The 13,338-nt window shown below is 50.2% G+C and overlaps 1 protein-coding gene across 1 annotated transcript; it reads left to right on the top strand.

Moving 5' to 3' along the window:
• The first annotated feature begins 259 nt into the window (after window positions 1-259).
• On the top strand, window positions 260-8,107 carry ANKRD54 (ankyrin repeat domain 54). Its single transcript, XM_051641846.1, has 8 exons — window positions 260-505; window positions 1,109-1,156; window positions 3,546-3,644; window positions 3,960-4,031; window positions 4,434-4,481; window positions 4,606-4,730; window positions 5,584-5,691; window positions 6,389-8,107. The coding sequence occupies exons 1-8, from the start codon at window positions 274-276 to the stop codon at window positions 6,458-6,460; spliced, it is 804 nt and encodes a 267-aa protein (XP_051497806.1). The 5' UTR covers window positions 260-273; the 3' UTR covers window positions 6,461-8,107.
• The last annotated feature ends 5,231 nt before the right edge of the window (window positions 8,108-13,338 follow it).

The following is a 13,338-nucleotide window of genomic DNA, read 5'->3' as shown; positions in this document are numbered from 1 at the left end:
GCGCGCCCTCCCATTGGCTGGAGCAGCTGCCTGTCTTCAGCCTGCTCGGCTACCATTGGTCTGCTTCGGCCCCGCCCTCCCGTCTGATTGGAGAGTGCGCCCGCCCATCAGCCCCCTCCTGGGCTCCGCCTCCCTCCTCTCCTCGCGGCTCGCCGTCCTTCCGCCCACTCCCTATTGGCTGCCCCTACAGGCTGCGCCGCCTCCGATTGGTCAGGAGGGTAGGACCCGCCCCGTTGCCACGGCGACGAGCCGTCCCGCCCCTCCGCGGCAGGGATGGAGGGCAGCGGCGGGGCCGCCGGGCCGCCCGGCGCGGGGCCGGGGCCGGGGCCAGAGCTGGAAGCGGAGCTGGCGGGGCTTGCGCTGGGGCCGGCGGCGGGCGCCCCCCTCGGCTACCTGCACGTCCTGTGGCAGAGGGAGGAGCCCACGGGGAAGATCCCGGCCCGCCGCCTGCGCAGGGCCGCCCGCCTGCACCGCCGGCTGGGCCCGACGGGCAAGGAGAGCCACGGTGAGCGGGGCTGCGCTGCCGGCCGGGCCTTTTTCCCCCTGGTGGGGCCACGTCTGGGGTACAGGGTCCAGTTCTGGGCTCCCCAGTTCAAGAGAGACAGGGAACTACTAGAGAGAATCCAGCGGAGGGCAGCAAAGATGATGGGGGGATCAGAGCGTCCCTCCTATCACAAGGAAAGGCTGAGAGAGCTGGGACTCTTTAGCCTGGAGAATAGAAGGCTGAGGGGAGACCTTATTAATGCCTACAAGTATCTAAAGGGTGGGTGCAAGGAGGATGGAGCCAGACTCTCTTCAGTAATTCCCAGTGATGGGACGAGGGGCAACAGGCACAAGCTGGAACATTGGAAGTTCCATTTAAATATGAGGAAAAACTTTTTTACAGTGAGGGTGACAGAGCCCTGGAACAGGCTGCCCAGGGAGGTTGTGGAGCCCCCTTCTCAGGAGATATTCCAAACCCACTGGGATGCAGCCCTGTGGAATGTGCTCTAAGGGATCCTGCTTTAGTGGGGGAGTTGGACTGGATGATCTCTAGAGGTCCCTTCCAACTCTTGACAATCCCGTTACTCCTCTGTGCTTTCCAGTAATTGGTTTCTTTTCTCCACAGCTCTGAAAAGACTGCGTGAAGCTGCCAATAGCAACGACTTGGACACAGGTAAGACTTCTGCCAATCCTACTTGGGACCTCTTCCTGGAAAGGCAGGCTTGGCAAGGATCTATTTTAGGAGTGGAGGAAGGGGGTGCAGGTAATCTCTGGACACAGTGCTTTAGATGCTGCAAATCTAGAAATTGCTCTTCTGGAGCCTCATTTTTTTCTCTGAGCAGGGCGAGGCTGATTATAATAATCACACTTTCACTGCATCTGTTTGGTAGTGTTAGTTTTCCAACTGCCTCAAGCTAAGTCAGCATTTCACTGTTCCAGCTTTTTGAGTATGTCACTTTTGCCCCGTTGAAAGCAGCAAGTGAGTAGTGTTTTGGAAGGGTGGAAAAGTTATGATTATCTAAGCCATACTCTGTGTGATGAGACAGGGTTACCCAGCAGATCAGAGCTAGGAGCAGTGCTGGGGTCAGTCCCTCACAGTGACTTCAGAGGAGGCTCGTGGCCTCTCTGTGATTCCCCTTACCTTCTGTACTGTAAATTAGGTGGGGGTTGATATGAATTGTCAAGCAGCAGTCTTACAAATATTACCTGCCCCTTTACCATTGTCCCTCCTGAGACTATACTGTCTCCTCAGCTGAGCTGGCCTGTTCATCCCACCATTTTGTGAACAGAATTGGAAACTGGTTTGATTTGTTGAAACGCTCAGTATATGGACAGTGATTTGTCTGGTGTGCTTCAGCCTTTGGCTCCACGATACACCTTGTTTCATGAACTGATGGGTAATGTTCACTGGTGAGCACTGTCAGTACAGAAAAGCTTGGCTTCAGTCACTGAGTCAAGAGGAAGAATGACTCAATCAGGCTTTATAAAAGTCTTCATTCCAATCCACCTTTGAGTTTTACACCTGTATCTGATACACAGGTTCCCCTGTTTACAATCCTGCTGGTTTTGTGTACTCTGCAACTTGAGGAAGTGTCTGATGATGAATTTGTTCTTTATCAACGAGTAAAAATCGCTGCTGTTTCCTGTGGTGGCACTGAGTGGAAGGCATTATGTCATTTCCTACTGTCTTCAGGGAAGGACTACATAAAGTATTCCCCATTGATGGCTCTCACTGGTGGCACTGTCAGTCTCCTTGTCTTTCTTCTGGAGTATCAAAAATTCCCTGTTAGCACCACTTTTGTCTTTTCAGGTGTTCCTTTTTCTTCTATGTCACACTTAAAGCAGCAGGTGTACAGGAAGAAATTAAAATGTCACTGTAATTTGATTTCTGGAAGCTGGGACAATTTGTGGCTTTCAGTGCTCTGAGCTATCTAGTTTCTTGTCTCCAATACTGGTCAGTCTTGACTGTGGCAGGATATGCTATTAAAGATCTCAGAAAATCTGCCAGTATTTTAACAGCTACAGAATGGGCTTTATTTTACACACTGATTACTATATTGGAATAATTTTTTTTAAAAAAGGAGTAGCAGCCCTTGCACTTACATATGTTCCTTTAGATGCTACTTTTATGTCCCTAATCTTTTCAGCTGTTACTGGTCTCTTTGCCTTTGTTATACCCAATACTAGAGAGTTATACTAATTTCTCTTTCCCTCTGTGTGAGCAGGTTTTTCCCTCTTATCTGAGGAAAGGAGGTAGTTCAGGTCACATGAAGAGCTGGTGGATTGAGTGCATTGAGGAAGTAGCTGGATGGAAAAGCAGGGGGAACAAGTGTGAGCAGATGATGGTGTGGCTACTTGGGCTGTTCACTAGCTCACTCCAACACATCATCTCCTAAGGGTCTGTTTGCACTGCTGCTGGCAGGTTGGTGCAATCACCTTCCTGCTTCCCAGTCAGGAGCCACCATTAGTATGGCAAAACGTAGGAGTTTCAGATTAATCTAGAAAGTGACATATTCAAAACAGTGTGAAGAGGTGGGGTTTTTTCTCACTGCATGGAGTTATACTCTGAAAGGTCTCACTGCAGGTGACTGATGTGAGAAGTTTACACAGATGCAGCAAGTGACTGTGCCAATCAATGGAGAAAGCCCATGGAGGGCTAGTAAGCACAGGATGGTAATCCTAGCTTTGGGGATTGCCTGAGATGCAGCTGACTTAAGGCTGTGAGAGTTAACCCCACATCCTCATCATCTTTGTATACTCTGTAGGCATTTGCTGCTGGTTGTCCTTGGAGCTTGAATATTTGGCTAAATGGACCCTTAGCCATTACAGCTGTTGGCTTGTCTGTTATGGCAGTACCTGGTGAAGTTATAACAGAGGGTGGAGGATGCACTGCCTGGGCTGGTTCTGCTGGGCTGGGGTGCTGGCTGGAGCTGATTCAGCTCCAGTTGACTTGACAGCTGGCAGAGTGTGTATCTACCTGCAGAGGAGTGAGCAGCATTACCCCTTCCTGATCAGATGCCCCCTCAGCTTACCTGCTTTCTTCTCCTCCTTGGTGCTGTCAGTGCAGCAACTCCTGGAGGATGGGACTGACCCCTGTGCCGCGGACGACAAAGGCCGGACAGCCCTGCACTTTGCCTCCTGCAACGGCAACGATCACATCGGTGAGTGGGGAGGGCAAGTTCTGTCATCCCACCTCTCTGTGCCAGAGATTCTGGAGGGTGCTCTTTATTTTGGTACCAGAAGAAAGGGTGTCTGTAGTCCCAGTTCTTTCCCTTAGGGAGCCCCAGAGAGGTGTCACTGCCTGACTCTGTGCTGGGTCCTTCTGCGTTGCTGTGCAAACCTCTGTCCCCTGTTTTCTGGGAGGAAAGTGATGAGCTGAGCAGAAGCATCCCTAACGCATGGACCTGTGGCCCATGTGGGCCTGACCTCTGGGGCCAAGGGAAGGGACTGATGTGGCTCCATTTCCTTATTTCCAGTGCAACTGCTTCTGGACCATGGGGCTGATCCGAACCAGAGAGATGGGCTGGGAAACACCCCCTTACACTTGGGTAAGTGCTGCACAGATGAGCTCTGCATGCAGACCAGTGAGGTGAACACCACCTTGCTGTTCTTTCCTCTCCACCTTCCTCTTTCCTGTACTTCACAGTATGCATCCCCAGCTTTAAGGGCCTAGGGGGTCTCTTTGCATTTCCTTAGCTTCACTCATGAAGGCCTAAGGATCAGATGTAGAGAAAATCCTTTTCCCTCCCTCTGCCAGCCCCAAGGAGCACAACATCCATTCCAGAGAGAATGTCTAGGCTTGAGTGTGTGGTTACCCTTGACAGTTGGGCTGTTCCTCTTCCTCATGGCAGAGAGCTGTCTGGGAAGCTGCAAGCTCCACCCTTGAGCAGAAACCCCATGGTTCTTTGCTAGTACCTCTGAGTTGTGTGTCCTGTGTTTTCCCTCCCCAGCTGCCTGCACGAACCACGTTCCTGTCATCACCACGCTGCTGCGCGGAGGTAACATTTCCTGTGTAACTGTTACAGCCTGTCCCTTTCCTGCTCTGCCCTTGTTGATCCTCCCCTGGGACAGTAAGTCTGGAAGACAGACCTCACTTTCTGTCCTTGCTTATGCCTCTTGCAGGGGCCAGAGTTGATGCCTTGGATCGAGCTGGCAGAACCCCGCTGCACCTCGCGAAGTCAAAGCTAAACATCCTGCAGGAAGGACTCTCCCACAGCCTGGAGGCTGTACGTCTGGAGGTGAAACAGGTAAAGGCAGAAGTCCCGTCTCCTGGCAAGGTGGTGCAGCACCTGGCAGTCTCCTGCACCCTTTATTTAAATACCTGTCTGTAGGCTCTTAGCTTCTCTGGGGAGAGTTTGATTTTTTTCCTTCTGTTTTTAGAGACCTTCCTTTTTTCCCAGCTGCTACTCTGAATTTTTTTCAGGACCTCTCTTGGCTCTGGTAGGCCAAGGTTGCATTGAATGTCTTAATTCTTAGGCTGTATGAAGCACTCTCTATTCTTCAGCCACCATGTAAGACAGATGTATTGTGGTAGGAGAGGAACCACAGGATGGGGCTGGAGCCATGGCGTACACATTCCAGCAGGGATTCTGCATTCCTAGCACAGTCTGCCCTGCTCTGATATCTGGAGGCATGGGATAGGAAAGCAGTCACAGGGCAGCATCACAAATGCACAAAATGTGGGCCTTGCTTCAGGAGCAGTAAAGGAGCCACAAGGATTTTTATCCTTGATGCTGAAGTGGATCCTGCTGGAGTAGGAGGTTCCTGTTCCTCACAATAAGGGAAGCTAGCTGACCATAAGGAGTAGCTCAGTGCTTTCAGAGCTAGATCTTGTGCTTCTTCAGCTGGGCCTCTGTCTCTTCCCTGTTCTTAAACCAGACACAAAGATCACAACTAGTCTATCTGTGGCTGACATATACCTCTGGTGACACAGTGGGCTCTGGTGCTGCCATTATTGCTCTGAGTTGCTTTGCATGTACTCTTGTGGGTCTGCTACCTACTGCAGCATCAAGGCTGTGCTTGGAAGTTTGTGTAATGTAGTTTTCCTTTAAAAACATTCCGGCCTGGTGCAGCTGTCTGATTTTTGCCTGTGGGTTTCAGATTATCCAGATGTTGCGGGAATACCTGGAGCGTCTGGGGAGGCATGAGCAAAAGGAACAGCTGGATGACCTCTGCTCCAGGTTACAGATGACTAGCACCAAGGAGCAGGTAGGCAGCAATGAGCTACTGTGACTCACCTACTTGCCTTGTGACTTCTGTGTTTAGGAGAATGCAACTGCAAGGGCAAGTTGACATTGAAGACGTGGTTATGGAAGTGTCCTCACTCACTTTGGGTAAAGTGGGCAAGTTCCTTTGGGACTCACTCCTTTGGGTTGGAATTCAAAATGCAGAAGGCATCGCTGTGCCTGGCAGCTCAGCAGAGAAGCTGAAGATCAGATGGGCTGAGGGCACAGGCATTTTATGGCTAGGGTCAGTACAACCACACAGGGTTGCAGGGCTTGTTGTAGGTTTTGCTTGTTTGTTTTTTGGTTGTTTGGTTTTTTTCCTATGAAATATTGGCCATTATAAGCAGGCTTAGAGGAAACAGCCCTGGTACCATTGTTGAGTTCTGGGTAATGCAGCAACGTGCTTCTATTTTAAGGACTGTCTAATGTCAAGCACTGACCTACTGAGGAATGGGGAGAAGGTCCGTTGCCTTAGATAAGACCTATTTGATCATGAAGACAGGAACCCTCCTACACGAGTGTGGGACCAAAGGAATCCTGTCTTGGGATAAGCTCAGCATGAGCATTACTGGCATCGTGGTGCAGGGGTGGTTCCTGCTGCATGGGGCTTTATTCTGTGGTGGTGGTCAGCTGCACAACTGCATTGCTCTGCCTAATGGCCAGCTGTATTCTTCTGTCAGGTGGACGAGGTTACAGACCTTCTGGCCAGCTTCACATCGCTCAGCCTGCAGATGCAGATGGAGAAGAGGTAATGGGCTTCCATATCATCTTCCTGATGCACCAGGAGAAGCCTTAGAGAGAAAAAGAGGAAGCTGAAGCTTGCTTCCCGGATCGCTGAGTAAACATTGCTGCCAGTGGCCCTCCCTGCCAGATCCACTCTCCAGTGGTGCTCAGACTGTCCCTGTGGGTGGTGCCACAGCTGCCTCACAGGGAGGCAGCAAGCTTTGGAAAACAGAGACAGCAGAGTGCTGCAGCTGAGACTCTTGGAGAAAAAAATGCTGCTCTGTTTTTTATCAGATGGGCTGGCCCTGAATAAGGTACCCCTTCCTGAGATACTCTGCCTTGTCCTAAGCACGTCAGCTCAATGTAGGTGGTGCTGATGCCATGTGCAGTCCCAAGCCCTGACTGGGTGCCCTCAGCAGCTGGCCAACATCACAGAAATGTTTGGAACAGGCACCTTTTGCCACCTCCACAGTACTCAACTGCACGGGGGAAAAAGTGGATGCCTTGGACAACAGAAGGCTTTGTGCTGTGAGAAGAACACACACTTAAATTTGTGCATGCTAGCAGCTGAGCAAACATACTGCCTTGAGAAACACACACCGAGGCTTAATCCTAACCTTCTCCTGAGCCTGCAGTCCAAGAATCTGTTTGGTTACAAATGGGATACAAAGCTTTTAATCACTAGACTTAAAATTTTCACTGCCCCATTTTTTAAATCACTGTTGCAAGTTAGTGCTTAAATACTACAGCGAAAGACTTGCAAAAAATACCCAGGCAGATAGCAAGCAGGCCAGAGCTGCCGTGGTGCAAGAATATAATTGAGGGGAGGGGTGTGACTTAATCCTAGTGCAGTTTTAGACATCTTGCAAGAAAACCACCATAACTGTGGCTTCCTATTCCTGGTGGACTTGAGCAAGAGGTCCAGTTGCAACAGGACGTATTGTGCTGCCCCAGCAGCACCAAACCCAGATCTAATCCATACTGTGTTTCTTGCTTGTCACGGAGAGGTGCTGCTTCAGGACCGAATGTGCAGCATGAGGAACAACGTTCTGACCTCTGCTGGGAGCCTGAAGTGATGCAGCTATGGAGGATGCAGGGAATTGCTCTTGCTGCTCACTTGCTTCTGCCCCGCTGTGGTTAGTAATGACGATGTAGATAGCTTTTTTTTTTGGAGCACAGATCCATTAAATCATGTCAGTAGGGCACCACCAGCAGCAGGGTGACAAGAAGGTGTCCAGCAGTAATCTGAGTTCCCACCTAAAATGATGTAGTGGCCTGGTAGCAATACCTGTGCCACAGCTTGGGAATCACAGGTTTGGAATGGTTTATTCTTAAGATTTGGTTTCAGCAGCCACAGTCTGCAGCATTCTTCAGAGACCTTCAGGTCAGCAGGTTCTCTAACATCTGGGCTCTTGTCCAGGAGGAGGCTAAGTGGACCTCACGTGTTCAAAGCTGACGCACAAAAAGACACCTGGCTCTTAGATGGGTTCATCCGTGGGATGCTGGAGACCATGGCTGGTGTTACTATGGACTGGTTAGGCTGGAGCTGTCACTATGAATACTGATACTTTGTCACAATACTCCGGATGGGAAGGATACAGAGGGGGTGGGAGACAATCTGACCTTTTTGTATTTTGAACTTCAATAAAATCCAGCCAGCCTTTTCAGACTCCTCAGCCAAGTTTTCTCTGTTTCAGAGAGGCTCCTTCCACCTTGTTTACATGTGTTCCAGGCACAGCACCAGACTGGGTAACTGCTGCTCTCATACCCAGTACTGAAATTAAAAGTGACAACATGGAGTTGTTTGAATTCAAACACCAGTCTGTTTACAGGTCGAAGTACATGGTTGCTTACTCAACTTTCTGATCTTGACTCCCACAGCCAAGAAATCATATTTTTTTATCTGTTTAGTTGTTGTGAAACCATACAAATAGATGAAAGAGAATCTCAGCAGGATTGCTTCAAGTTGGAAGAAGGGGTGTTTTGCAGATAGGAAAAGCAGCCTTACCCAGTCTGCTCTGCTGTGTATGTATGGAGCTGGTGGGGAGAAGGTGGTGAACTCATGCCTTGTCCCATGCCAGAAAAAATGGCTGTGCTGTGCAGAGGCAGCAAGAGGAGCTGGGGAAGGGACGTCATCTTGGCAGGGCAGAGAATTTCCAAAGTGGTTCCTGGATGAGGAGCAGGTGGCCTTCATGTCCAGTCTTTACTTATCTTGCTACTTCCCATCTTCACAGCCTAGTCTTGGTGTCCACGTCACCCAGATGTCACCGCTTCTGTACTCAACAGCTTTGTTGCTGAGGAGACCATTAAGGTGCCCTAAAAGCAGTTGAAATGCTCTTTATTGCTGCAGTTACCTTAGTTGCTGATATTGTCTGCTAACTAGACACAGTTGGGAAGCTTTCCTTAAAGCCAGGAATACACTTAGCTGGGACCCAGAGCAAAGCTTTTAGCCTCAGTGCACATGATGATGTTGTCCACAGCTCTTCAGGCCTTTGTCTTGCCTGATGCTGGAGTTTTCATGACTGCTCCTGAATGTATGCTTGGGATGTAAAGGTGTGGGAGCTGCAGCCAGCTGGGAGTGTTTGTCTTTCCTCTTGTGTAGCACTTCTTCCTCCATGGGAGGTGAGACAGCACTGGAAGTCCCCTGGAGACTGGCCCAGTGAGCTGAGGCAAATAAAATGAGTAGGCTCATAGGAAGTTTTGCCACTGCTTTAGCAAGAACATCAGATAAGAAAGAGAAAGGGCATCTTATTTTCGGGGTGGGGGGAAGTGTCATGTATGGATCACTGCAGCCAGTTCTGCTTTCCTGTCTCAGGGTTGAGGCACTGGGCTGCTGAGAGCCTTGTCATGTGTTTGGCACTGAGCTGAGAAAAGTTTTTGGTTTCTCTGTGTCAGCTGATTATTGCCAAAGCTTTGACTACCCTGCGATGCTCAACAGCTGTATCTCAAAAGAGAGTTATCTGCTGGGGAGGGAAAGAAGGAAAGAAAAGGTTCCAGGGGAGGAGAAGAGAATGGCTTCACACTGTGCTCAGAGCTCTTTGCTGGCACTGTGTTTTTTCTGCTGCTTCTGGCCTAGAGTCTTCAACCCCTCCCAGCAGCTTTTCCCCCTGCCCTTGCACCCTGGGCCACAGATTCCTAGGTGTGAGGCTGATGGCAGCTTCCTGCATCTCCTAGAGGTGTCTGCTGCAGTAACGAAGAATGAAAAATACGGCACTGGTTTCCCTCTGCTATTTGTTTTGCCATTAAACTCAGTCCAACCTCCTTATTTTCTTTGTGCTACACCATCAAAAGCACCTTGGAGCCATGATGTCAGCCAGGACTTGACCCAAAGCCCTGCTTCCACCTCTCTTCTGTCTAGCCTCCTGACACACTCCTCATCCCCACCTTGTTCAGATCACAGCTCTGCAGTGATGTGCTGAATCCCCAGCTGCTGAACCCAACCCTGCTTTGCTGTAAGACATGACCAAAAGAAGCCAGGTTGAGGATCTGGCTCATCCAAGCAAGAGAAGACTCACTGAGGGCCCATAGTAGAAGCAACAGCCCTGAACAAAGCCTCCCAACAAAGCTGCATGGATGTTACTAAGAAAAAAGGCCTTTCTCTCAGGAGACCACTCACCCGTCCAACTGAATGCAAAGCACATGCTGCAGTAGGTGCAAACATCAAGAATCTGTTCAGCTCTTCAGCAGCTTAAATAATTAAACTCCAGGGTATCCAGCCAACATCTGAACACCATTAATTCCTCCACCTTTGCCTTTCCAGCAGACTCCAAATCCATCACTGTGATTATCTGCACTGCTAACAAAGCCCCTTGAAGCATTTCTGGCAAATCTCCCACACTTTCATCTGCTTCCTCTGCGCATTCTGTGAGCAAGACAGATCTTTTCTTCTCCATCACAGCAAGGCACTTGCAGAAAGTTGCCTTCTTTGTGCACTGTGCTTGGCCAGTGTGGAAGAGCAGCCGCAGGCAGCTCAGGACCCACGGGGCAACTAGGTGGAATAGCCAGCAGTTTTGAATCAGCTTCCTAATCAAAACTAAATAAAAGATAAAAGAGATTTGGCAAATAGCTTTCCTCTGGGCTTTTTTGAAAGCTCTGAGAGGGGAAGAGAGCACATGGTTGTTGGAAGAATTAGAATAATCAGCTGGCAACCTGCTAGTCATGGATTAGGAACCAGCAGCTAAACCCAAAAGCAAATAAGCAGAATTACCTGTAGCTAGTAGTGCTACGTGCTTTGCCCACCCTTGTCACACCAGTACTTCTCTGCCTGAGAACCAGCAAGGCTGTCCTGCCCCGAGCTGCCTTTGCAGGGCTGTCCTGGCTGCTTGCAGGGTGTCTCTGCAAGGTCCTGTTCCCGTGAGCACAAGGGGAAACACAAGCAGCACTCGAGCCTGTTGCTCTGCCAGGGAATTAGGAGCCATCCTTGTAACAGCTTTCTCTCTCCCCCAGCCCCATGTGTCTGTAGACAGGGAACCAGGGAATGCCTGCTCCCAGTGTGGCTGTGCTCAGGCAAACCAGCCTCTGCAGGGTTAAAGCCAAGCTTGCCAGCCGAAGTGATGACAGGTAGGAAAGAAAATATAAGCAAGGAGTCCTTAATTAAGGCGCAAAGCTGGGAGAGGAGACTGCAGAATGCTAATAAGTCTGGGAGGGAGGCTGAATGGAAAGCATCAACCAAGCTCCGTCAGCTCTAATTAAACCCAAGTCAACAATGTGACACACCTTTTCTTCACATCTACCTTTGACCTGTGAAGCCAGTTGGAGCATGTCTGCTGCTACTGGGCAGACAGGAATTCCCTCCTGGCTCCAGAGCCTCCCCAGGCCAGGCTCAGCATCTGCCATTCCTGCTCACGTGCTCCCCAAAATCAGAGCTTCACACCAGGCTGAGCTTAGGGATGAGAGTCAGGGCTTGCAGATGCTTGCTGTGCTAAGTGCACCTTCTCCTCCCAGTTTTCTCCCTGTTTTTTTCTGTCCTGTTGTATTTAGGCTTCACCACAATGTATAGCAATTTTCCACTGACCTGATCCACTCCCTTTGCAAGCCAGGACCTGGAGGAGCAGGATCAGGGGCAAGCAACTGCCTGGCTTCATGAATGCAGGAACAAGCAGTGTCCAGCTGTGCTGTGTCACTGCTCCCGACCGCTGCTCCCTTCTCCCTCCAATTCTTTGGGCTCTGAAGTGGGACCTCACCCCCAGAAACAATGCAGATATTCCTGTCACCTGGAGGCTGCTTTTGGCCACAGGAGCTGGCCACCAGCCATGGCATTGGAGGCAAAGGGCAGCTTCAGGACTAGCCATCCCCGGGAAGGTGGGCAAAGCACACTGGACATGTTGCCAAAAGGCATCGGCTGCAGAAGAGCCAGAGAAATCAGAAACAGGGATAGGAGACGAGGGAGGCTCAAGGTGCAGAGAGGGATACCAAACACTTGAATGGAAAAAGAAAAATAATTCCCAGTGCAGCACTTCAGCTGGCCTCCATATGGGGGAAGGGGTGTCCTTGGAGCTGAGCTCTAGCAATTCCTGCAACAGCTTCAGAGAGAGTTAGAAATGCCACGTTGCCTGGGGATTTTAAGAGCAGGGCAAAGCAATGAGGGAAGATTTATGCAAGCAGAAGCAGGGGAGAAGAAGGGAAGAGAAAAGAAGTACAGGGAGGCTTGTGGCTCTTCTCCAGCCCACTAGAGCTCTGCAAGGCACTTGCCCCCTAATGTCCCCCAGTCCCACTGTACAATGCCTACAACACTGAGAGTGTCAGAGGGCAAGGATGAGGACAAAAACCTTCTGGATGCAGTCTCTAACTGCCTTGCCAAGGTCCCACCATGCACAAGCAAGGACACCAGCAGCTTCCACAATCCTGTGTGCAGCTCAGCATACTGCTGATGGGGCTGTGCAGCCTCCAACTTTTGCAGACTCACGTTGGCAACCACCTACCAACAGTCAGTGGGCTGGCAGTAAATGGCTCCTTTCTGCTGGCTGGAGCTCCCCAGCATTAGCTCCCACTCCATTTTAATTAGCTAGAGAGTGACCAGCATGTTCCCTGCAGGTTTCCAGGTTACTGAGACTGCCATAGCACCTAGTTCTTATCTCTCTGCTTGGAAAGTCAGCGTGTAGGTCTTTGCTGGGAGCTATATCTCCATGCACATACAGTCTGTGGGCAGTAGGGTGAGAGGCAGCAAACTGCCGTGGAAGGAGAACTGTCTGCCCCATTTGGGGCAAAGGTGTTCACTCTGGATCCTACTGCTGCCATGACAATCTGAAGCCGTTTCCCAGTTTCAGTGCGGAAGTCTGGAGCATCCCACAATGTTGCTGCTTTCACTCAACACTTTCTGTGAAGCTTTCCCTCTTTCACTGCTCTTAGGGCATTGTGAGTGAAGACCTGCTTCATGTTAAGAGTTACTTATTCAAAAACCACATAGTACTAATTAAATGCCATAGGTAATTAAGGGAAAGGAGGGCTGTTGCAATCTTGTAAAGTTTACTGTAAATATTGAGCTGAGATGGTGGCAGGTCTGATGGCTTGTGGCTTCAGTCCTGGCTGAAGGACTGTAAAGGAGATTGATGTGGAACTCTGCGGGACTTGAGCTTTGTTTAACGGGTCTGAATTAGCAAGCTCATCTCTTTTGCTGCCAAGATGAAACCATCTCAGTGTGGGCCTGATGGTCCTGGCCTCTCCCAGAGAAAAGCAAAGCCCCTGGGATGTGGTCACGAAGTGTGGTGCTAGCAGAGATTTCTCCTTTGCCTCTCACTATGGAGATGCTTCCGTGGTCTGTTCCCTTTCCCTTCCTCAAGGTTTGCCTGGCGAGTGAAAGGAATCCCTTCTCCCCCTTCCAGACTCTCATGTGACTTGTCTTTGTCCCTTTCCTAGAGCTTCTTCCTGGACTTGTCCTGCAGCATCACCAGAAGCTCCCAGGCCAAAG

The sequence above is a fragment of the Apus apus genome, chromosome 1 (assembly GCF_020740795.1).
Source record: "Apus apus isolate bApuApu2 chromosome 1, bApuApu2.pri.cur, whole genome shotgun sequence".
NCBI lineage: Eukaryota > Metazoa > Chordata > Aves > Apodiformes > Apodidae > Apus > Apus apus.
This window is presented reverse-complemented; position numbering and strand designations above follow the sequence as displayed.

Coding starts and splice junctions, on each gene's coding strand:
- ANKRD54 (XM_051641846.1), top strand. CDS start 274: ATGGAGGGCAGCGGCGGGGCCGCCGGGCCGCCCGGCGCGGGGCCGGGG. Junction 506..1,108: donor GACGGGCAAGGAGAGCCACG/GTGAGCGGGGCT, acceptor TTTTCTCCACAG/CTCTGAAAAGACTGCGTGAA. Junction 5,692..6,388: donor TGACTAGCACCAAGGAGCAG/GTAGGCAGCAAT, acceptor TTCTTCTGTCAG/GTGGACGAGGTTACAGACCT.